The following is a 23,880-nucleotide window of genomic DNA, read 5'->3' as shown; positions in this document are numbered from 1 at the left end:
CCGTCCGCACCACGCTTTATATATAAGAATTCTGCGCAAGGAAAAAAAGGCCCCAGTTCTCTCCAGGCGCTGATCAGCGCACCACCGTGCCGGGAGTTGAGTCACGTCGGTATCATTGCTATAAACAGCCTCGGATGCCGTAATAAGTTACTAGGGAAACACATAACTATGAAATCGTTTTCGAGTGAAGTGTTAATTCTGGGATGACTTTAATGATCTATCTTCAGTTCGCGTATGTCGTATTTTCATGTGGCGCCACGGGACAGACATTCTACCATTATTTAGCGTGGCGTTTGATGAACATTATCATCAAATTATGGCAAGCATTCACTTAAACATTTAACTTGAACAGTTATAGTTGCATCAGCGCATTAGACTCTGAACTGCTCTGGTAGCTGGATTGTGTGGATTCTTTTTGGTCTGTCACTTTCAGAATATAGTGAACATTTTAGAAAGAATCGTTTTTGATTATGAATCCCAGACAATCTTTTAATTCCTCAGAGCTATATGTGTATTTCTCAGATGAAGTGGACACTAGGAATTCTAATTACAGGCTTCATGTTTTGTTAATCACTTTCTGGTTGCCAATATTGTAGTTAGAGAGCCAGTGTTGAGAACGGCTAACAACAGCATTAAATAAATCAAAGGAACATTTTAATAACAATAAATTTCCACCCCCCCCCCCCCCCCACCCCCACCCCCCGAATACGGTGCATGTGCCGGGAAAGACATTCCACATTCATTTATTTCGTACAATAAATCCCACCCGCCGCCCCACATATTTGGCAATCATCCGGGAAATGCATCTTTTCTACATTACATTCATTTTAATAACAAATAATTCCATATGCCACCCCACAACCTCCTGCTTCCCATCCCTGTGCCCATCTCCTCCACCCTACTTTATGTCCACCTCTTTCTCCCCCCTCTTCTCCATCCATCTCTTCTCATCTCCCCTTCCCCCCCTGAATTCCCTCCATACTCTGTCTATCTCCTCCAGCCCCCCAGTCTACCCATCAGCAGTCCCCCCCCCACCTCACCCTGTCAGTCTCCTCCTCCTCCTCCTCCTCCTCCTCCTCCCTCTGTCTAGCTCCTCATCCTCACTCTCTCTCTGTCCATCTCGTTATCACCTCTCTCTGTCCAACTCTTCAACCTCTCTCTGTCCAGCTCCTCGTCCGCACTCTCTCTGTCCATCTCATCATCCCCTCTCCCTATGACCAACACATCCCCTCTCTCTGTATCCAACTCTTCATGCCCCCCTCTCTGTCCATCTCCTCCCCCCCTCCACCTCACTCTGTCCTTCTCCTCGCCCCCCTTTCTCTGTCCATATTTTCCTCCCCCAGTCTCTGTCAATATCCTCCACCCCCTCTCTCTGTCAATATCCTCCACCCCCTCTCTCTGTCAATATCCTTCTCCCCCTCTCTCTGTCTATCTACTCCTCCCCCTCTCTCTGTCTATCTACTCCTCCCCCTTTCTTTGTTCATCTCCTCCTCCCACTCTGCCCATCTAATCCTCCCCCTTTCTCTGTTCATCTCCTCCTCCCACTCTGCCTATCTCCTCCAGCCACTCTGCCCATCTCCTCCAGCCACTCTGCCCATCTCCTCCAGCCACTCTGCCCATCTCCTCCAGCCACTCTGCCCATCTCCTCCAGCCACTCTGCCCATCTCCTCCAGCCACTCTGCCCATCTCCTCCAGCCACTCTGCCCATCTCCTCCAGCCACTCTGCCCATCTCCTCCAGCCACTCTGCCCATCTCCTCCAGCCACTCTGCCCATCTCCTCCAGCCACTCTGCCCATCTCCTCCAGCCACTCTGCCCATCTCCTCCAGCCACTCTGCCCATCTCCTCCAGCCACTCTGCCCATCTCCTCCAGCCACTCTGCCCATCTCCTCCAGCCACTCTGCCCATCTCCTCCAGCCACTCTGCCCATCTCCTCCAGCCACTCTGCCCATCTCCTCCAGCCACTCTGCCCATCTCCTCCAGCCACTCTGCCCATCTCCTCCAGCCACTCTGCCCATCTCCTCCAGCCACTCTGCCCATCTCCTCCAGCCACTCTGCCCATCTCCTCCAGCCACTCTGCCCATCTCCTCCAGCCACTCTGCCCATCTCCTCCAGCCACTCTGCCCATCTCCTCCAGCCACTCTGCCCATCTCCTCCAGCCACTCTGCCCATCTCCTCCAGCCACTCTGCCCATCTCCTCCAGCCACTCTGCCCATCTCCTCCAGCCACTCTGCCCATCTCCTCCAGCCACTCTGCCCATCTCCTCCAGCCACTCTGCCCATCTCCTCCAGCCACTCTGCCCATCTCCTCCAGCCACTCTGCCCATCTCCTCCAGCCACTCTGCCCATCTCCTCCAGCCACTCTGCCCATCTCCTCCAGCCACTCGGCCCATCTCCTCCAGCCACTCTGCCCATCTCCTCCAGCCACTCGGCCCATCTCCTCCAGCCACTCCGCCCATCTCCTCCAGCCACTCCGCCCATCTCCTCCAGCCACTCCGCCCATCTCCTCCAGCCACTCCGCCCATCTCCTCCAGCCACTCTGCCCATCCCTCTGCCCATCTCCTTCTCCAACACTGTCCATATCCTGCCCCCCCCCCTCACCCCCGTCCATACCCTTCTCTCCTCTTTCCCTGTCAGTTTCGACCTCCCCTCTCTATATCCACTGCCTCCTCTCTCATATCTGTGTCCATGTCCTCCTTTCCCATCTGTCTGCCCCACTGTCTCCCTCCCTCTCTCACCATTTTATCACCCCCAATCCGGTAAGAGGTTGCTGGTTCTTACCTCCACAGTATTTCTCACCAGATCATCATAATATTAATTTGTGAACACAAAAATTGAAATACCGATTTTTAATATAAATTGTACAAGGATGCCTATGATCTTTATAAAATTTCGAAAGATACTTTGTCATGTTGTTGTTGTTGTTGTTGTTGTTGTCGTGGTGGTGGTCTTCAGTCCTGAGACTGGTTTGATGCAGCACTCCATGCTACTCTATCCTGTGCAAGCTTCTTCATCTCCCAGTACTTACTGCAACCTACATCCTTCTAAATCTGCTTAGTGTATTCATCTCTTGGTCTCCCCCTACGATTTTTAACCTCCACGCTGCTCTCCAATGCTAAATTTGTGATCCCTTGATGCCTCAGAACATGTCCTACCAACAGGACCCTTCTTCTTGTCAAGTTGTGCCACAAACTCCTCTTCTCCCGAATTCTATTCAACACTTCCTCATTAGTTATGTGATCTACCCATCTAATCTTCAGCATTCTTCTGTAGCACCACATTTCGGAAGCTTCTATTCTCTTCTTGTCCATACTATTTATCATCCATGTTTCACTTCCATACATGGCTACGCTCCATACAAATACTTTCAGAAACGACTTCCCGACTTTTAAATCAATACTCGATGTCAACAAATTTCTCTTCCTCAGAAACGCTTTCGTTACCATTGCCAGTCTATGTTTTATATCATCTCTACTTTGACCATCATCAGTTATTTTGCTCCCCAAATAGCAAAACTCCTTTACTACTTTAAGTGTCTCATTTCCCAATCTAATTCCCTCAGCATCACTCGACTTAATTCGACTACATTCCATTATCCTCGTTTTCCTTTTGTTAGTGTTCATCTTATATCCTCCTTTCAAGACACTATCCATTCCGTTCAACTGCTCTTCCAAGTCCTTTGCTGTCTCTGACAGAATTACAATGTCATCGGCGGACCTCAAGTTTTTATTTCTTCTCCTTGGATTTTAATACCTACTCTGTATTTTTCTTTTGTTTCCTTTACTGCTTGTTCAGTATACAGATTGAATAATATCAGGGAGAGGCTACAACCCTGTCTCACTCCCTTCCCAACCACTGTTTCCCTTTCATGCCCTTCGACTCTTATAACTGCCATCTGGTTTCTGTACAAATTGTAAATAGCCTTTTGCTTCCTATATTTTACCCATGGCACCTGCAGAATTTGAAAGAGAATATTCCAGTCAACATTGGCAAAAGCTTTCTCTAAGTCTACAAATGCTAAAAATGTAGGTTTGCCTTTCCTTAATCTTAATTCTAAGATAAGTCATAGAGTCAGTATTGCCCCACGTGTTCCAATATTTCTATGGAATCAAAACTGATCTTCTCTGAGGACAGCTTCTACCAGTTTTTCCATGTGTCTGTAAATAATTTGTGTTAGTTTTTTGCAGCTGTGACGTACTAAACTGATAGTTCAGTAATTTTGACATCTGTCAACACCTGCTTTCTTTGGGATTGGAATTATTATATTGCCATAGATGTGCACAAATAAAACTAATGTGTGTATGCAGCTGTTAAGAGTGGTAAAAGGAAATAGAAGCTTTCACACTCAATTATGTTACCTTCTCTATCATGCTTTAAAATCTCCAATCCTGAATATCATAAACTGAAGAGCTACTAACCTCTGCCCTGTGCAATGATCAAGTGCTAGGGTAGAAATGACACACAAAAGTAACAACATTTCGTGAAATCGCATTATGGGGGCTTCTAAATTTACATGGTTCATTTGCAGTAAATCGTGCAAACCAGGCACCTGCAATGCAACAGCTGCTAGGTTGATGGTGATGTCACCAGTGAAAATCAACATATCATAGTAACGAAGTCTTTAAATAATGTTGTATATTGGCATTGTTATTTCGCCTACATTTCTGTACATTTGAAGTCTGTAAATAACATTGTTATTTCACTTACTTTTTTGTACATGTGAAGTAAGTTCCTAACTTTTAAATTCTTCATTTTGAATTACTATGACTTCCCTTATTATGAGGAAACTATATCTGCTTTAGGCTATGCCTTGAAGAAGAACTTTAATGGTCAGACTGAAAGACAAAGAGCTAGAGAGAGAGAATTTTTGCACAGAGAAAGTAGTAGGATAATTCCAAATAATTTTGAGAACTGTAATTGTGGTTTGATGAACTTACGGTTCAGATCTTGTAAAGCAAATCATTTTGTGTCTGAGATGACTTTACATGATGGAAAAGTATTCACATTGTGTTGCCATCAGGGAAAAGTTAATTCGCGACCGTCAACACAAAATTTATTTTTCCATGCATCAAATGATCAAACAATTAAAGAGAACTCAAATAATTGTTTCTAAGACACTCAGTATTTTCTATCAAAGATTAGCACCACTGACACAGTTGGTCGAATTTCGACCACAGGCAATGCCAGTAGCAAGTAATGGGTGCACAAAGTTGGGTTGGAATCAATGCAGGGGTTTAGGAGGGGTTTTTTTACCCATGGATTTGTCCGCATGCACACTTCTGTTTCATTTATACCTGATATATTTCACACATATATCACTTACGTCCCTCAAGAATTTGGGAATTTTGCCCTGCAGTTTCACTATCTTGCACCACAATGTCTATGTCGACACATGCCCTGAACTTTGTACAATGATATAATTTTGTAGATACATTCAGTGCCTTATGTGGATAATGCCTGGGAAATGTGTTACAAATAGGGTTAGTAGAAAGAAGTAATAAATTTGAATGTCATGCATGATGTAGCAGTTTGTCATGCATCTCAGTACTATGACATTATATGTCCTGAACTATGTGTCATACAAGGGTGTAATTTTGCAGGTTCATTCAGTGGCGTATGTGAAAACTGTGTGTGAAATGAGCCACAAATACAGTTAGTTGTAAAGATGTAGAAATTAAAACACCATGCGTGATTTGGCAGTTTTACTTTAAGAAACAGCAAAAATGTAGTAAGCGATGAACTTTTTCGCTTTCATTATTTTGTTCAGATTCACAACAAGAAAAAGATTCTTAAAGATTAGAAATTATGTATAAAGTTGCTGCAAGTCATTAAGCACTCTCACTTTCAAATACTGAATGAATAAATTATGGGTAATTTTGTGTTGTGGACATAGTTCTTTTTTATCCCCATCCGTTGATAGGTACATGCTTCTTATCCCCACAATGATTCCTTCCAGACAGTTAATGATATGTGTCTAAAGTCTTAGGAGGAGATGTGGTACATACAACATGTACATGCATACATTCATTTTTATGGGTGTAATTAGTCTAAAACATATCTTAATGACTCTGAGTTTTCACTACTTAACATTTACATTTCTTAGACATGAGTGTATTACTGTCACTGGGAAAGCTCTAAAATTGAACTTTAGAGCAGTAATGGAATGTTAAAATTTGGTCAATAGACTTTATCGTAGAATCTTCATGACATGTTAAATTGTTATAAATATGAACTTGTAAACAGCAGTATCCAAATGATTAATTTGATTGTTTTTAGGAACACTTTAATAACTGTACTACTTTCTAATGGCAAAATGGCAACAATCAGATTATAATTTACTTGTCTGTCTTCTGCTAAGATTCATTGTTGAGTGCAGCTGACATTACTAGTCTGGATGATCTTTCTTGTAACTTCCCTGTCTCTAACTGCATATAAAAAGCTGACTCTTAAGAATTTTCAACATTTTAGAGCTTACTTAATAAACTACTTACTAAACCACTTAATAAACTAGTGGCATCACTTTTAACTGAAATAAAGGTTTGTGATGTTTTTTTTTTTTTTTTTTTTTTTTTTTTTTTTTTTTTTTTTTTGTAACACTTCCCTAGATCAGTCTTGGACTAAATCTTCTACTCCCAACTCTTACAATATTACTTGAATCTTGTGCTTCTCTCCATTTAGACTATAAGTCTCTGTTCAGTATCAATTTGTTTTACTATTTATCAATATCCTGCAACTGTTATTCCCTTACTTCATTCTCTCTCTGCAGTTTTGTTTATGTTTCGTTTAAAAAGAAGTTTTTACTGTTTTCAGTGTTTCTTCTATCTTTTGTGTACTGTGTACATTGATGTGCTTTTTGGTCAGTGTGTACTGCCATTTTTTATTCTGTTCCTTCTCTTCATAAATGTACCTGAGGTATGCTTTTACTGGGTTATCTGACTTTTATTTACAAAGTAGTGCACACAGTAAGTCTGCTTGTCCATTCAGCTTTCAGAAGAGGGTTAATGATGAAAAAAATATTTTTGTTTGTTATTCCCAGTATCATTTGTAAAATTTTTATGTAGTTATCTTTTCATTTGTATCAGTCAACTCTTCATTTTCCTGCTCAAGACTGATAATAAAATATTAATTTCCTTATTTATTTAGTATATTTACTGGCATTTCATTTTCAGATTGAGGATTACACCAGGATATGCTTTACCGGTACCAGGTATCGCAGCATCACCACCGAAGTTTGTCTCACTGGAAGAGATTATGCAAGCTGCAAAGGGATTGAATAACATGGCACTTGCTCATGAAATTGCAGTTGATAAAAATTTTGAGTTGCAAAGACTAGATCCACCAGATGACAGGTCAGTAACCTCTTCTTCACACACACACACACACACACACACACACACACACACACACACAGAGAGAGAGAGAGAGAGAGAGAGAGAGAGAGAGAGAGAGAGAGAGAGAGAGAGAGACTAATCAGTCACAGCATTATTGATGAGTAATTTAATGAAGCAGTAAATATCTAGGGTAGGGTGTGCTGTGGAAAAAAAATTGTAGTACATCTTTATTGTTGGCTCCTCTGATCCAACATCAAGGCCTTCTTGCTGTGGCCTTTGCCATTTCAACATAAATGTGGGAAATTCTGGCACTAAATAAGTTCATTACCATAGGTGTGTATAATTGTATATTAAGCAAAGTTGTGATGATAGATGGAAGAATTCACTGGTATTTAGAGTCACTGTCATGCTTATAAATGTTCGGACCTGACACTCTAACATTACCGTTTGTGTTCATAATGTATTTTTGCTACAGTGCCATCATTAGCAAAGCCTATATCCTGAGCACATTATTTACTTCATGCAGCTGTGACTGACATTCTTCATTGTTTGAGGCATAAATGTCATTTTTTTAACTGCATGACCGGTCTCCTCTGTGTACCCTTTATCATACTTCACCTAATTTCATACACTGCTGTGTTGGTTCTGGCTAGTCTCTTATACATCAAAATAGCTTTTACTTTATGGTTGCTGTAAAAAATGGCTTTTAAATTTTTACATTGAAAAATCCCTAACAATTTGTCACATTCTTTATAGATTACAGAAAGTAAATTTTTGTAGTGCTCTTTCTTCTTGTGCTTTCTTGCCTTCTGTTTATTTCTCTGCTGAGCTTTGTTTACTGATTTTTGTGTGTAGCTATTTGTTACCGGTCTAATACGCAACCACTTCAGCAATGTGGGAAGCGACTCTTAAAGTGCCAGCGATATTAATTGTGAGGCATGTAGTTCCACTTTTGGCTGCTACCACTAGGCGTCACAACAAGCCCATCACATAAGGGTGTTCTTTGAATCTCTACAGGATACAAACACACAGCCTGGAAGCAGGTCGGCATTTTGAAACTCTGCTGTGAAGCCTTCATTATGCTGAGCAATGAATGCAAGTGTTACCTCTCCCTTCAGCATCCAGAATTTGATTTCAAACTCTTGTTTCATGTTTGTTGTGTTGTTGTTGTTATTGTTGTCTTCAGTCCTGAAACTGGTTTGATGCAGCTCTCCATGCTACTCTATCCTGTGCAAACTTCTTCATCTCCCAGTACCTACTGCAACCTACACCATTCTGAATCTGCTTAGTGTATTCATCTCTTGGTCTCCCTCTACGATTTTTTACCCTCCACGCTGCCCTCCAATATTAAATTGGTGATCCCTTGATGTCTCAGAACATGTCCTACCAACCGATCCCTTCTTCTAGTCAAGTTGTGCCACAAACTTCTCTTCTCCACAATCCTATTCAATACTTCCTCATTAGTTATGTGATCTACCCATCTAATCTTCAGCATTCTTCTGTAGCACCACATTACGGAAGCTTCTATTCTCTTCTTGTCCAAACTATTTATCGTCCATGTTTCACTTCCATACATGGCTACGCTCCATACAAATACTTTCAGAAACGACTTACTGACTCTTAAATCAATACTCAATGTTAACAAATTTCTCTTCTTCAGAAACGCTTTCCTTACCATTGCCAGTCTACATTTTATATCCTCTCTACTTCAACCATAATCAGTTATTATGCACCCCAAATAGCAAAACTCCTTTATTGCTTTAAATGTCTCATTTCCTAATCTAATTCCCTCAGCATCACCCGACTTAATTAGACTACTTTCCATTATCCTTGTTTTGCTTTTGTTGATGTTCATCTTATATCCTCCTTTTAAGACACTGTCCATTCCGTTCAACTGCTCTTCCAGGTCCTTTGCTGTCTCTGACAGAATTACAATGTCATCGGCGAACCTCAAAGTTTTTATTTCTTCTCCATCGATTTTAATACCAACACCAAATTTTTCTTTTGTTTCCTTCACTGCTTGCTCAATATACAGATTGAATAACATCGGGGAGAGGCTACAACCTTGTCTCACTCCCTTCCCAACCACTGCTTCCCTTTTATGCCCCTCAACTCTTATTACTGCCATCTGGTTTCTGTACAAATTGTAAATAGCTTTTCGCTCCCTGTATTTTACCCCTGCCACCTGCAGAATTTGAAATAGAGTATTGCAGTCAACATTGTCAAAAGCTTTCTCTCAATCTACAAATGCTAAAAATGTAGGTTTGCATTTCCTTAATCTTAATTCTAAGATAAGTCGTAGGGTCAGTATTGCCTCACGTGTTCCAATATTTCTATGGAATCCAAACTGATCTTCCCCAAGGTCGGCATCTATCAGGTTTCCATTCATCTGTAAAGAATTCCCATTAGTATTTTGCAGCTGTGACTTATTAAACTGATAGTTCTATAATTTTCACAGCTGTCAACACCTGCTTTCTTTGTGATTGGAATTATTATATTCTTCTTTAAGTCTGAGGGTATTTCGCCTGTCTCATACATCTTGCTCACCAGATGGTAGAGTTTTGTCAGGAGTGGCTCTCCCAAGGCTGTCATTACTTCTAATGGAATGTTGTCTACTCCTGGGGCCTTGTTTCGACTCAGGTCTTTCGGTGCTCTGTCAAACTCTTCACGCAGTATCATATCTCTCATTTCATCTTCATCTACATCCTCTTCCATTTCCATAATATTGTCCTCAAGTACATCACCCTTGTATAGACCCTCTATACACTCCTTCCACCTTTCTGCTTGCCCTTCTTTGCTTAGAACTGGGTTTCCATCTGAGCTCTTGATATTCATACAAGTCGTTCTCTTTTCTCCAAAGGTCTCTTTAATTTTCCTGTAGGCAGTATCTATCTTACCCCTAGTGAGATAAGCCTCTACATCCTTACATTTGTCATCTAGCCATCCCTGCTTAGCCATTTTGCACTTCCTGTCGATCTCATTTTTGAGACTTTGTATTCTTTTCTGCCTGCTTCATTTAGTGCATTTTTATATTTTCTCCTTTCTTCTGTTACCCAAGGATTTCTACTAGCCCTCATATTTTTACCTACTTCATCCTCTGTTGCCTTCACTACTTCATCCCTCAAAGCTACCCACTCTTCTTCTACTGTATTTCTTTTCCCCATTCTTGTCAATTGTTCCCTTATGCTCTCCCTGAAACTCTGTACAACCTCTGGTTTAGTTAGTTTATCCAGGTCCCATCTCCTTAAATTCCAATATTTTTGCAGTTTATTCAGTTTTAATCTACAGTTCATAACCAATAGATTATGGTCAGAGTCCACATCTGTCCCTGGAAATGTCTTACAGTTTAAAACCTGGTTCCTAAATCTCTGTCTTACCATTATATAATCTATCTGAAACCTGTCAGTATCTCCAGGTTTTTTTCCACGTATACAACCTTCTTTTATGATTCTTGAACCAAGTGTCAGCTATGATTAAGTTGCGCTCTGTGCCAAATTCTACCAGGTGGCTTCCTCTTTCATTTCTTACTCCCAATCCATATTCACCTGCTACGTTTCCTTCTCTCCCTTTTCCTACTGACGAATTCCAGTCACCCATGACTATTAAATTTTCATCTCCCTTCACATCTGCAGATCTAGTTGGCATATAACTTGTAGTACTGTAGTAGGCTTGGGCTTCGTGTCTATCTTGGCCACAATAATGCGTTCACTATGCTGTTTGTAGTAGCTTACCCGCATTCCTATTTTCCTATTCATTATTAAACCTACTCCTGCATTACTCCTATTTGATTTCGTATTTATAACCCTGTATTCACCTGACCAAAAGTCTTGTTCCTCCTGCCACCAAACTTCACTAATTCCCACTATATCTAACTTTAACCTATCCATTTCCCTTTTTAAATTTTCTGACCTACATGCCCGATTAAGGGATCTGATATTCCACGCTCCGATCCGTAGAACGCCAGTTTTCTTTCTCCTGATAACGACACCCTCTTGAGTAGTCCCTGCCCGGAGCCCCGAATGGGGGACTATTTTACCTCCGGAATATTTTACCCAAGAGGACGCCATCATCATTTAACCATACAGTAAAGCTGCATGCCCTCGGGAAAAATTATGGCTGTAGTTTCCCCTTGCTTTCAGCTGTTCGCAATACCAGCATTGGTTAGTGTTGCAAGGCCAGATCAGTCAATCATCCAGACTGTTGCTCCTGCAGCTACTGAAAAGGCTGCTGCCCCTTTTCAGGAACCACACGTTTGTCTGGCCTCTCAACAGATACCCCTCTGTTGTGGTTGAACCTACGGTACGGCTATCTGTATTGCTGAGACACGCAAGCTTCCCCACCGACGGCAAGGTCCATGGTTCATGGGGGTGGGGGTGTTTCATGTTGTGTTGTTTAATAATAATCTGGCTGTTTTCGTTTGTACTGATTTGTGCTCATATTTCTTGCAGTCATGTTATTTACTCTCGACTGCATTTCAGCCATTGACTTTGCATTTATTTTGATCAGTAGCAGTGACCTCTTTAGATTGTCGTAAGATATGACACATATATGGCAGGAAGGAAACTGTTGTGTGTTGATTGCACTTCATGGATTCATAGTTCATTGAAAAAGGTAGCATGGATACATAGTTCATTGAAAAAGGCAGCAGCAGCTGATGCTACAGTTGCTGATGTTGCAACAGCAGCAACAACAAGAACAAATTCAGTGGTAGTTCAAGATACTACATAAATAGCATAACAATTTGGTGAGGTGCCTAGTTGAGGGAGACAACAGTCTGCCAGTTGGCATCAACACCAATGGTATGTACACCAGCACCTACATTTCCGCTATTTGAGGTTCTATGGAAACTGTTGTTTTGCAGGCTAATAACCTTTCCGATACCCACTTTCAATCTGTCTCGTTATTGTCTCTTTTAGTCACATTTACGGGATGGTTCACAAATGACGACCACTCATAGAACCTTTTGGTTTTGAAACTCAAACATGTGTTGTGGCTGCTAGTCTATGTGTCAACTGGTGTCAGAAGAAAGTGAACCATTCATATTGAAGTAGGACTTTAGATCACAATGGCAAGAAATAATTATCTAGACCTGGATGAGAAATTATCTTGGCAATTATTCCTATTCTCACTTTTATTTTCTCAATGAAATTTAATTAAATAAAATAATCTGAAATAGTGGAGAGAGATATTTAACTTGACCATGAGACGGCCAGAGAAAACCATGCATCACAGATTAAGAATGATTTATGAGTAATTTTTGAATAATACAGGTATATCTCTGAGCTCAGCTCTTCTTGTTGTGCTTCTTGAGTGTAGGCAGACATCATGGACTGTCAGTCATGAGTCATCAGTTACCAAGGCAGTAAGGAAATGGGATGCTATGTCACGTCGTAGTGTGTATAATTGCAATTTTGCTTTCTGTTCTGAAATTTATATTACAAATATGTACTTCCATGAAAGGAAATAATAAAGGAGTTACAAAAGAGAAAAATGCATATCAGATATTATTTCAAGTTGTGTCCCAAAAGAGCCTTACAGAAAAAGAATTCTGTAACAAGGAAATGAAATCCATACAACTACATGGCGATCGAACTTCTACGCAGGAACTGACAAACAATTCATACATCAGTACCTCTTATACAAAATAAGAGATGAAAGGTACTGCCATAATAAATTACCAGAACTTGTTACCATAGAGAATAGTTCTGTATTTAAAAAAAATACTCTATAGTAAGCTGGCTGGCTGAATTATGCTGCAATTGGGAACTAAATGATGGTATTGTAGGACCGTATCCACAAGTATCAAGACATCCAATTCATCACATGTAAATATAGATATAAACTCTAAATAAAACAGAAAGAAACTTCCACATGGGAAAAATATATTAAAAACAAAGATTCCAAGACTTACCAAGCGGGAAAGCGCCGGCAGACAGGCACATGAACAAAACACACAAACACACACACAGAATTACGAGCTTTCGCAACTGGCAGTTGCTTCGTCAGGAAAGAGGGAAGGAGAGGGAAAAATGAAAGGATGTGGGTTTTAAGGGAGAGGGTAAGGAGTCATTCCAATCCCGGGAGCGGAAAGACTTCCCTTAGGGGAAAAAAAGGACAGGTGTACACTCGCACACACACACACATATCCATCCGCACATACACAGACACAAGATGTCTGCTTGTGTCTGTGTATGTGCGGATGGATATGTGTGTGTGTGTGGGAGTGTACACCTGTCCTTTTTTTCCCCTAAGGGAAGTCTTTCCGCTCCCGGGATTGGAATGACTCCTTACCCTCTCCCTTAAAACCCACATCCTTTCATTTTTCCCTCTCCTTCCCTCTTTCCTGACGAAGCAACTGCCAGTTGCGAAAGCTCGTAATTCTGTGTGTGTGTTTGTGTGTTTTGTTCATGTGCCTGTCTGCCGGCGCTTTCCCGCTTGGTAAGTCTTGGAATCTTTGTTTTTAATAGATATAAACTCTCGTTTATATGATTAAATAATCTCTTTATTACTCACTTTTTTATAATTTAATTACATTTTTTATTTGATTCTGCTACAATATCAATCCTGGTCGACCAACCTACCCAGTCTTAGTTGACTGACATTTTCTACATTCACAGTATAATACAAGTTATATCAAATCTTTAACCTAGAATGTGGTGATGTGTGTAGCACATGGCAAGGAAGCTCTTGCTAGCTTTCTTAAACAGTATAACCCTATTTCAAGCAAGGTTCTTCACATTCAAGCAAGGTTCTTCACATAGCTTTACCATTTGAAATTATGGGCAGCAGTAGCTGACTAAGACAGGCGCAGCAACAGGGAAGTAAATGGCTTTTATCATTTATGTGTTCCTAACCAGGAGCAAATTTTATTATATCTGTGTGCTTTAATAGTTCAGTTTCTTGTACTTCTGCATGTAAATTTATATCTAATAGACACAGTTGTCGTGTTTTTGTTTGTTTTGGAAAGTAAACCAATTTTGTGACATATTAAAAGTTCCTAATCAGGGGCAAATTATTTAGTTTCACCTGAGTGCTTCGGTAGGTAGGTTTTGAATATATTCTTATTACTAGAAACAGTTCGTGCGTTTTCGTCAGGGTCTACAGTAGAGTTGCGTAGCACGTGCCGATAGTCCTTTTATCTGCAAAGTTTAGTTTTCCGTGGCCTTTAGTATGGACAGGGTCTGCAATTGTTGTATGCAGACGCAAGCCAAGTTGGTGACACTTTGCTTTCAGCTTCAGGCTGTGATGTCTTTGGTTACACAGCTTGAGGCTGCAGTGTATGGGCACCACTGTTGTGGGCCGGCTGTGGGGATCCAACGGACGTCCAGCACGTTAGAGTCCTCCAATCGGCCCTCACCGGTGGCCAACCCAGTTACTGCTCGCACTGAGGCTGACCCCTCACCTGTGGTTGAGTGAGAGGTCGCCCTGGGGCGAAGCAGTTGGTGAAAGGCTTCCCAAGTGGGCGCACGTAAACCCTCTGCGGTTTGTCTGACAAACAGGTTCCAGGTGCTGTCTGTGGCTGACACTGTCACTGAGCCAGATGCTGTTGCCTGTCCTGTTTCAGAGGAAGAGGAAACCACTCAGCGTGCAAGATCTGGGCAATCACAGAGGGTGGAATTATTGGTAGTTGGAAGCTCCAACGTTAGGCACGTTATGGGGCGCCTTAGGGACTTGGCCGACAGGGAGGGTAAGAAATCCAATGTGCACTCCGTGTGCATACCAGGAGGATTCATTCCAGATGTGGAAAGGGTCCTCCTGGATGCCATGAAGAGCACAGGGTGCAGTCTGCTGCAGGTGATGGCTCACGTCGGTACCAATGATGTGTGTCACTTTGGATCAGAAGAGGTTCTCTATGGTTTGGAGTGGCTAACAGAAGTGGTAAAGGCTGCCAGTCTTGCTTGCGAGATGAAAGCAGAGCTGACCATTTGCAGCATAGTCGACAGGACCCATTGCGGACCTCTGGTAAAGAGCCAAGTGGAGAGTCGGAATCAGAAGCTCGGACGGTTCTGCGACCGTGTAGGCTGCAGATTCCTCGACTTGCACCAAAAGGTGGTTGGGTTTCGGGTTCCGCTGAATAGGTTAGGTTTACACTATACGCAGGAGGCGGCTACATGGGTAGAAGGCGCTGTGTGGCGTGGACTGGGCAGTTTTTTAGGTTAGAGGGTCTCGGGAAAACACAAGAAGTGCTTTAGTCACAAAGGGTGCAGGCTGAACACAGGAAGAACGTAGATACAGGAACCATTGGTATAACAGTTGTAAATTATCGTAGCTGTGTTGGGAAAGTACCAAAGCTCCAAGCACTAATAGAAAGCACTGATGCTCAAATCGTTATAGGCACTGAAAGCTGGCTAAAGCCAGGTATAAGCTCAGCTGAAGTTTTGCTAAGAACCTAACGGTGTTCCGAAAGGATAGGCTAAACACGATTGGCGGTGGCATGTTTGTTGCTGTCAGAAGTAGTTTATCTTGTCGCGAAAATTGAAGTAGATTCTTCCTGTGAGTTAGTATGGGCAGAGGTCAATGTTGGCAACCGGAATAAAACAATAATTGGATCCTTTTACCGACCTCCCAATTCAGATGACACAGTCGCTGAAAGGTTCAAGGAAAACTTGAGTTTGATTTCAAACATGTACCCGACTCACACGATAATAGTTGGTGGTGACTAATTTACCCTCGATATGTTGGTGAAAATACATGTTTAATTCCGGAGGTACGCATAAAATATCATCCGAAATTGTGCTAAACGCATTCTCTGAAAATTGAGTAGTTAGTTCATGAGCCCACGCAAATTGTAAATTGTTGTGAAAGAATTGTAAATTGTTGTGAAATCACACTTGACCTCTTAGCAGCAAATAATCCTGAGTTAATAATGAGCATCAAAACCAATTAAGGGATTAGTGAACACAGTGTTGTCGTAGCGAGATTGAATACTGTAATCCCCAAATCGTCAAAAAATATACCTATTCAAAAAAAGCAGATAAAAATTCACTTGATGCCTTCCTGAGAGACAATCTCCACTCATTCCAAATTAATAATATAAATGTAGACCAGATGTGGCTTAAATTCAAAGAAAAACTATTGGCAGCAATTGAGAAATTTATACCAAATAAATCAACAAATGACGGAGCTGATCCTCCTTGGTACACAAAATGGGTTAGAACACTGTTGCAGAAACAACTAAACAAACATGCCAGATTTAAACAGACGCAAAATCCCCAAGATTGATGACCTCTTACAGAAGCCTGAAATTTAGTGCGGACTTTGGTGCGAGATGCCTATAACAGTTTCCACAACGAAACTTTGTCTCAAATCTGGCAGAAAATCCAAAGAGATTCTGGTCGTGTGTGAAGTATGTTAGTGGCAAGAAACAATCAATGCCTTCTCTGCATGATAGCAATGAAGGTACTATCGAAGACAGTGCTGCCAAAGCAGAGCCACTAAACACAGCCTTCCGAAATGCCTTCACAAAAGATTATGAAGTAAATATTCCAGAATTTGAATTGATAACAGCTGTCAACATGAGTAATGTAGAAGTAAATATCCTTGGAATAGTGAAGTAACTCAAATCACTTAATAAAAGCAAGTCTTCTGGTGCAGACTGTATACCAGTTAGGTTCCTTTTGGGTGCTAATGCATTAGCTCCATACTTAACAATCATATACAACCGTTTACTCGACTAAAGATCCATACCCAATAACTGGAAAGTTGCACAGGTCACAACAATATTCAAGAAAGGTAGTAGGAGTAATCCACTAAAGTACAGGCCCATATTGTTAACGTTGATATGCAGCAGGATTTTAGAACATATATTGTGTTCAAACATTATGAATTACCTTGAAGAATAGTCTATTGACACAGAGTCAACTTGGGTTTAGAAAACATCATTTCTGTGAAACACAACTATCTCTTTATTCACATGAAGTGTTGAGTGCTATTGACAAGGTATTTCAGATCGATTCCGTATTTCTGAATTTCTGGAAGGCTTTTGACACTGTACCACACAAGCCACTCAGAGAGAAATTGCATGCTTATGGAATATTGTCTCAGTTATGTGACTGGATTTGTGATTTCCTATCAGAGAGATCACAGTTTGTAGTAACTGACGGAAAGTCATCGAGTAAAACAGAAGTTAATTCTGGCATTCCCCAAGGTAGTGTTATAGGCCCTTTGCTGTTCCTTATCTGTATTAACGATTTTGGAGACAATCTGTGCAGCCGTCTTCGGTTGTTTGTAAATGACGCTGTCGTTTGTTGACTAACAAAGTCATCAGAAGATCAAAACAAACTGCAAAATGATTTAGAAAAGATATCTGAATGGTGCGAAAAGTGGCAGCTGACCCTAAATAACGAAAAGTGTGAGGTCATCCAAATTAGTGCTAAAAGGAACTCATTAAACTTCGGTTACACGATAAATCAGTCTACTCTAAAAGCCGTAAATTCAACTAAATGCCTAGGTATTACAATTACGAACATCTTAAATTGGAAGGATCACGCAGAAAATGTTGTGGGGAAGACTAACCAAAGACTGTGTTTTATTGGCAGGACACTTAGCAAATGTAACAGGTCTACTAAGGAAACTGCCCGCACTACACTTGTCCGTCCTCTTTTAGAATACTGCTGCAATATGTGGGATCATTACCAGATATGAGTGACAGAGTACATCAAAAAAGTTCAAAGAAGGGCAGCACGTTTTGTATTATAGCAAAATATGGGAGACAGTGTCACAGAAATGATACAGGATTTGGGCTGGACATTATTAAAAGAAAGGCATTTTTCGTTGTGACGGAATCGTCTCACGAAATTCCAATCAGTAACTTTCACCCCCAAATGCGAAAATATTTTGTTGACACCGACCTACGTAGGGAGGAATGATCACCAAGATAAAATAAGGGAAATCGTAGCTATTACAGAAAGATATAGGTGTTCATTCTTTCCATGCGCTATACAAGATTGAAAGAATAGAGAATTGTGAAGGTTGTTCGCTGAAGCGTCTTGCCAGGCACTTAAACGTGATTTGCAGAGTATCCATGTAGATGTATATCAGCTGCACAACATGTATGTTTGGCAGAAGTTTTTTTTTTTTTTTTAGACAATGTTGTTTCCTAAAGTCAGGTGTAACATATCATCATCTTTAGATTCTGTGGCACTGTCATGCAAGATACAAATAACCTGATTAGTAATGGTATTACAAACTCCTTCTCAATGTTGGCTCAAGCAAATATACAGTGATATGTAGTGCCTATTAAATAACTGTGTGAAAATTTTAAGGTGATGCTACAGGGTAGACCCAGTGACTGTAATGTCATCTGAATGGTTCACAGCTGGTGGCACCGTATGTATAAACGACTCTAAGTATTTTTGTAATATTACTGGAACACTCGCAATGCCAAAAGGTAATCTATTATATTTCAACATCCCGAAAGGCATATTGCTAACCATAAATAGTTTTTATTCTGCAACTGAGGTTAATTATGGGGAATCTTCAGCTAATTATATCAGGTCTCCTGATAAGTAGGCATGTAGTTTTTTTGAACTCAGAACTGGATAAACACATATGAGGGTCATTCAGTACATTTCTTTTCTCAAAGCGAGATCGTTTTATTTGTGACTAGCTGAGAAAAATGGTGTTGCCCAGGTATTTATTTACTCCTATCTTCTATTACCCCATCTGCTGCTCCCTCCACTCCCTAACCATCTCGTCTCTCCTTTTTTCTCTGTCCTTCTCTTCTTGCCTCCCCCTCTTCTGTCCACTGCCTTTACCTCTTTCCCCCACCCACCCACTTTCTATTCATTTCCTGCCCCTCTCTCTGACCATCTCCTCCTCCCTCCCATCACTGCAGTCTGCTCCTCCCCTCCACAGTCCATCTACTACTCCCACCTCTCTTCATCAGTGCCCTCCTCCCCCTCTCTGCCCATCTCCTTCCCCGTGTATGATACATATACCATTTAATTGTTATTTAGGACATACATTTAACTTTGCACTTGGATGCACAGGCTCGTGTTTGGTCCTGAGCTATCATGGAGTAGGACAACAGTGTTTGCATTTTTGTAACCATGAATATTGTAATTATTTCTTCAATTTCCTGATTCTCACAATAGACTTTGGAGTTTGTCATTTGACTGTAAGAGAAAACATTGAACAGGATAACCCGTCCAGTCCTTGAAGCCTACAGGCATAACTTTACCAGTTGAGGGTACTGTTCTGAACTTTTATTTAAAAAGATACATTGTGTGGTGGAGCTGCATCAGTTACTGTTTTGTTTCAGGCTCAAAGTGGTAAATCTATGTTTCGTGACATGCGTCAGTGTTTGACAAGAAATGCTCACCATCAGCCAAGCAAGCTATTTGGCACATATTTTCCTTCTTTAAGCTTTATGCTCTTCAGTTAGGCTTTGAGGAACCTATCAGGCACAAACCTTTGAATATGTGATCTGGTAAACTAGTACTCCAGCACTATTAACAGAGATAAGTTGAGAACAGAGTTGCTCGATAGTTTTTCATCAGTCACCTCGAATAAGAGTGTTCACATGTCGCAACATTGCAGGTATGACACTAGTCATAACAAATCTTATTAAACGAGGCAAAGACATAGACAACAAATGTGATTGGAGAAGTCCAGGACATGAACATCTTCATTGTCCCAACTTCCTCTTGAAATGCACTTTAGATGTCGTGGCCTGATACAGGGCTGAAAAAGAAAAGTAAGTTTAATTTAACTGTTTTAAAACTGGGGGCACCATTCTCACTTTGAAGGAAAAGCTGAAATATCTGAGGCTAACATAGCTGTCACCTTAAAGAACTGAAATCAGGATGCCTCAGGGCTTTTATGTATTCTCTGATGTGTGAGTTGTAGACTTTGCAGGACGAAGAGGGGGGAGGGGGAGGGTCAGACATGACATATATACTCCAATTTTATAAAGTCTTTGTGGGGCCCCTGGTTGAATGCATTGAATTTATATTTCAGCATGGCCTTTATTCCTCAGATTGCTGGATGCACTTCACCACAAGGGTCCTAGATTGTAGATTCTATTCTACATCTTCTCCTCATTCTACGTCAAGCATATAGGGCTCTTTTTGTTCCACGTTTGTTGCCCAGCCGCTACTGCAAAGTCTGTTCCACACCCATCCATGGCAATATTGCCATTTGAGATTAATGCGAGGAAGAATCTTTAGTTATTATTGGTGGATGGAATTAAGGTACAAATACAGAGTCGGGGTAGGGGTCCCCAGACTACTAAAGAACACAGGATATTTTTTTAAAATTGAATGTGTGCAGGAGGAATTGTACCCCCAGATAATATTTGTGAAACTAAATGTTACTAGGTTCTAAATTGCCATTCAGATTCTAGTACATCTACATCTACATCTACATCTATACTCCGCAAGCCACCCAACGGTATGTGGCGGAGGGTTTTTTTCACCGGGACAGCGCGAACGCAGTCCCGACTACCAAAAATTATGCGCCCGAGTTACTCGCATTTGGAGTAATCGCGGGGGTCAGCTCGACCGAAGAGCAATGGACAAGCCTCACCCCGGAGGAACCGCCTTCATGATCACGGTATCCTCTACGCCAGGTAGAAAAACTTCACGGCAGATTAAAACAGTTTGCCGAACTGAGACTCGAACTCGAACATTTGCCTTTTGCAGGTAAGTGCCCTGCCAACTGAGCTACCCAAGCACAACTCATAACCTGCCCTCAAGGCTTTATTTCTGCCAGTACCATGTCTCGTACCTTCCAAACTTCACAGAAATTCTGCGATACTTGCAGGACTAGCACTCCTTTAAGAAGGAATATTGCAGATGCATGGCTTAGCCCCAGCCTGAGGGATGTTTCCAGAATGAACTTTTCTCTCTGCAGTGGGGTGTGCATTGATATGAAACTTACTGGCAGATGGAAACTGTGCCAGACCAATACTCAAACTCTGGACCTTTGCCTTTCATGGGCAAGTGCTTTTCAAGTGGACTACTCAAACACAACTCACAACCCATCCTCACAGCTATACTTTCTCCAGTTCATCATCTCCTACTTTCCAAACTTTGCAGAAATTCTCGTGCAAAATGTTTGGATCTAACAGTCCCAGAAGAAAGGATATTGCGGAGGCATTGCCTAGCCACAAAAGGCAAAGGTCCTAGGTTCGAGTCGCAGTCTGGCACACAGTTTCAATCTGCCAGGAACTTTGATCATGAAAATTTCAGTCCTGGTTCTGTTCTTGTTTACACTGATGGGTCTAGGTGAGGGGACTTTATCAGTTGCTGTATCATGTTCCCAGAATTTGACCTTAGGACAGGGCTCCCAGTGCAGGTTTCAGTTCACTGTGCATTACTGTTTGCTATCCTGAGGGCACTGGAGCAGATGAGATGGCATTGTAGCAAGAAATTCATCATCTGCTTTGATTCCCAAAGTGCCTTTGTTGTTATTAGTTATGTTGTTTACAGGAAAAGAAAATAATTTTGTGGGCCAGTAGGCACCCAGGAAAATGAATTTGCTGATGTGGCTGCTTGCTCCTTTCAACCTCCTGCTCACTGTTCAGTTCCCCTGTGAGCGATTACTACATAGTGATCTGGAAGACCACATGTCAGTGGGAAGCTCAGTGGCTGAGAGTGCAGAGCAATAAGCTGTTGTCAGTGAAATCTTCAATGTGACTGTAGCTTACCTCGTTCCGACCACAATGGGCTGAAGAAGTAGCACTTACAAGGCTCAGAGTGGGACATTGGCTATTAACAATTGGCCTTCTTGTGTGTCATGAGGAGCTGCCAGTATGCCAAAAGATGTGGAACACGGATGGATATTAACAATTGGCCTTCTTGTGTGTCATGAGGAGCTGCCAGTATGCCAAAAGATGTGGAACACGGAAGAGGAAATGCCACATTTGAAGCGAAGTGAGTGTGTTTTATATGATGACTGAGGGCAGACATGGGTCCTCACAGGGCCCAACCTCTATTTTAAATTATAATAAGGTGAGTGTGGCTCATGTTTAAGGTTTTGCAAAATATTGGGTGTGTGGTTTTAGTGTCTCGTAAAGTGACTTGGTCACCCATTATTTCTAAATTGCCACCCAGCCAAAGTAATCAGGTCCCTTTTAAATATGTCCGTGCTGGCATAAGAAATACTGGATAAGAAAACCACTACCAACCTACCACTAATACATCTATATCTATACTCTGCAAACCACCTTGAGGTGCATGGCAGAGGGTACATACCATTGTACCAGTTGTTAGGGTTTCTTCCTGTGCCATTCACATATGGAGTGTGGCAAGAATAATGGTTTGAATGTCACTGTGCATTTAGTAATTATTCTAACCTTATCCTCATGATCCCTGTGTGAGCAGTCGGTAGGGGGTTGTGGTATATCCCTACAGTAATCATATTAAGCTGGTTCTTGAAATGTTGTTAATAGATTGTCTTGGGATAGTGTATGTCTATCTTCAAGAGTCTGCCATTTCTGTTCCTTCAGTGACACTCTGTCCTTCTCTGTATACATTCAATATCCCCTGTTACTCCTCTCTGGTAAGAGCCCTACACACTAGAGCAATATTCTAGGATGGTTGCACAAGTGATTTTTAAGTGATCTCTTTAGTAGCGTAGTTGCACTTCCCCAGTATTCTACCAGAAACCAGAGCCAGAGTCTACCACCTGCTTTACACACTGTTGGGATACAAAGTGTATTAGGTCATGTGAGCAATAGTACATGAGTTATTAGCATTTTGTTGTTGTTTGATTGAAATTAAGTTTTGCTTTTGTTTAAATTTATGAGCACCACATTTCGTACATATTTAGTTATACATTAAATTCATGGGGTTAGTGCCATTTTGTGGTTAGAGTTTTTGAGTAATTTGTGTTTATGTCAGTTTTTGGTCATTTCACTGTAGCACATTTAGTATCAATTCATTCAGGGTTCTAGATTATTAATGAAATTGACTCACAACCCATCCTCCCAGCTTTACTTCCACCAGTGCCTCATCTCCTACCATCCGAGCTTGAGGACAGGTCATGAGCCATGATTCGTTTGCTCAGTTGTTAGAGCCTGCAAAAGGTGTAGGCCCTGGGTTTGGGTCTCGGTCTGGTACACAGTTTTAATCTGCCAAAATGTTTCATATCAACACAGACTACACTGCAGAGTGAAAACTTCATTGAGGCAGTCATGCTTTTGCACTGAGGAGCAAGCACGTGATCTCCTTTTTCAGCAATAATCCAGGGAATCAGTACCTACCCAAATAGGCTTGCAGGAAGTGATTTACATGGCTGGAGATCCAAAGCAGCAGAGTTATTCAGCAGTATAGCTATGCTGGTTCCAGGTCACTTGATTTTCTGATCCACGCAAGGTGACACAATTGTGGCCTTATATATTTTCAGACAATTAGTAACTTGTAGGAAAAGTACTTCAAAATTTGCTAACCATTTTGGATTTTATTTTTGGAAAGTGGCACTGTGCAGACATTCAGTAACTTAATTGTGCAATCTATGATGATAAATTTAAACTTCATAAAAGTGTTGGACTGTGTGTTTTCTACAGATACATCAAGTGAGACTTTAAATATTTGTTATGGATGCATTC

General features: G+C 41.3%; 1 protein-coding gene and 1 non-coding gene across 7 annotated transcripts in view; one reads left to right on the top strand and one right to left on the bottom strand.

Moving 5' to 3' along the window:
- The window catches only part of LOC126281755 (T-complex protein 11-like protein 1), a 120,964-nt gene that overhangs the window by 36,671 nt on the left and 60,413 nt on the right, over nucleotides 1–23,880 (top strand). For all 6 annotated transcript variants that reach the window (XM_049980950.1, XM_049980945.1, XM_049980947.1 and 3 more), the window contains one exon: nucleotides 7,167–7,346. In XM_049980950.1, coding sequence (XP_049836907.1) covers nucleotides 7,167–7,346 — 180 coding nt within the window. The remainder of the gene's footprint in view (nucleotides 1–7,166; nucleotides 7,347–23,880) is intronic.
- On the bottom strand, nucleotides 20,744–20,906 carry LOC126282670 (U1 spliceosomal RNA). The gene has a single exon (XR_007551359.1). It is a non-coding gene; the product is annotated as a U1 spliceosomal RNA (small nuclear RNA).

Source organism: Schistocerca gregaria, chromosome 7 (genome assembly GCF_023897955.1).
Source record: "Schistocerca gregaria isolate iqSchGreg1 chromosome 7, iqSchGreg1.2, whole genome shotgun sequence".
NCBI lineage: Eukaryota > Metazoa > Arthropoda > Insecta > Orthoptera > Acrididae > Schistocerca > Schistocerca gregaria.
This window is presented reverse-complemented; position numbering and strand designations above follow the sequence as displayed.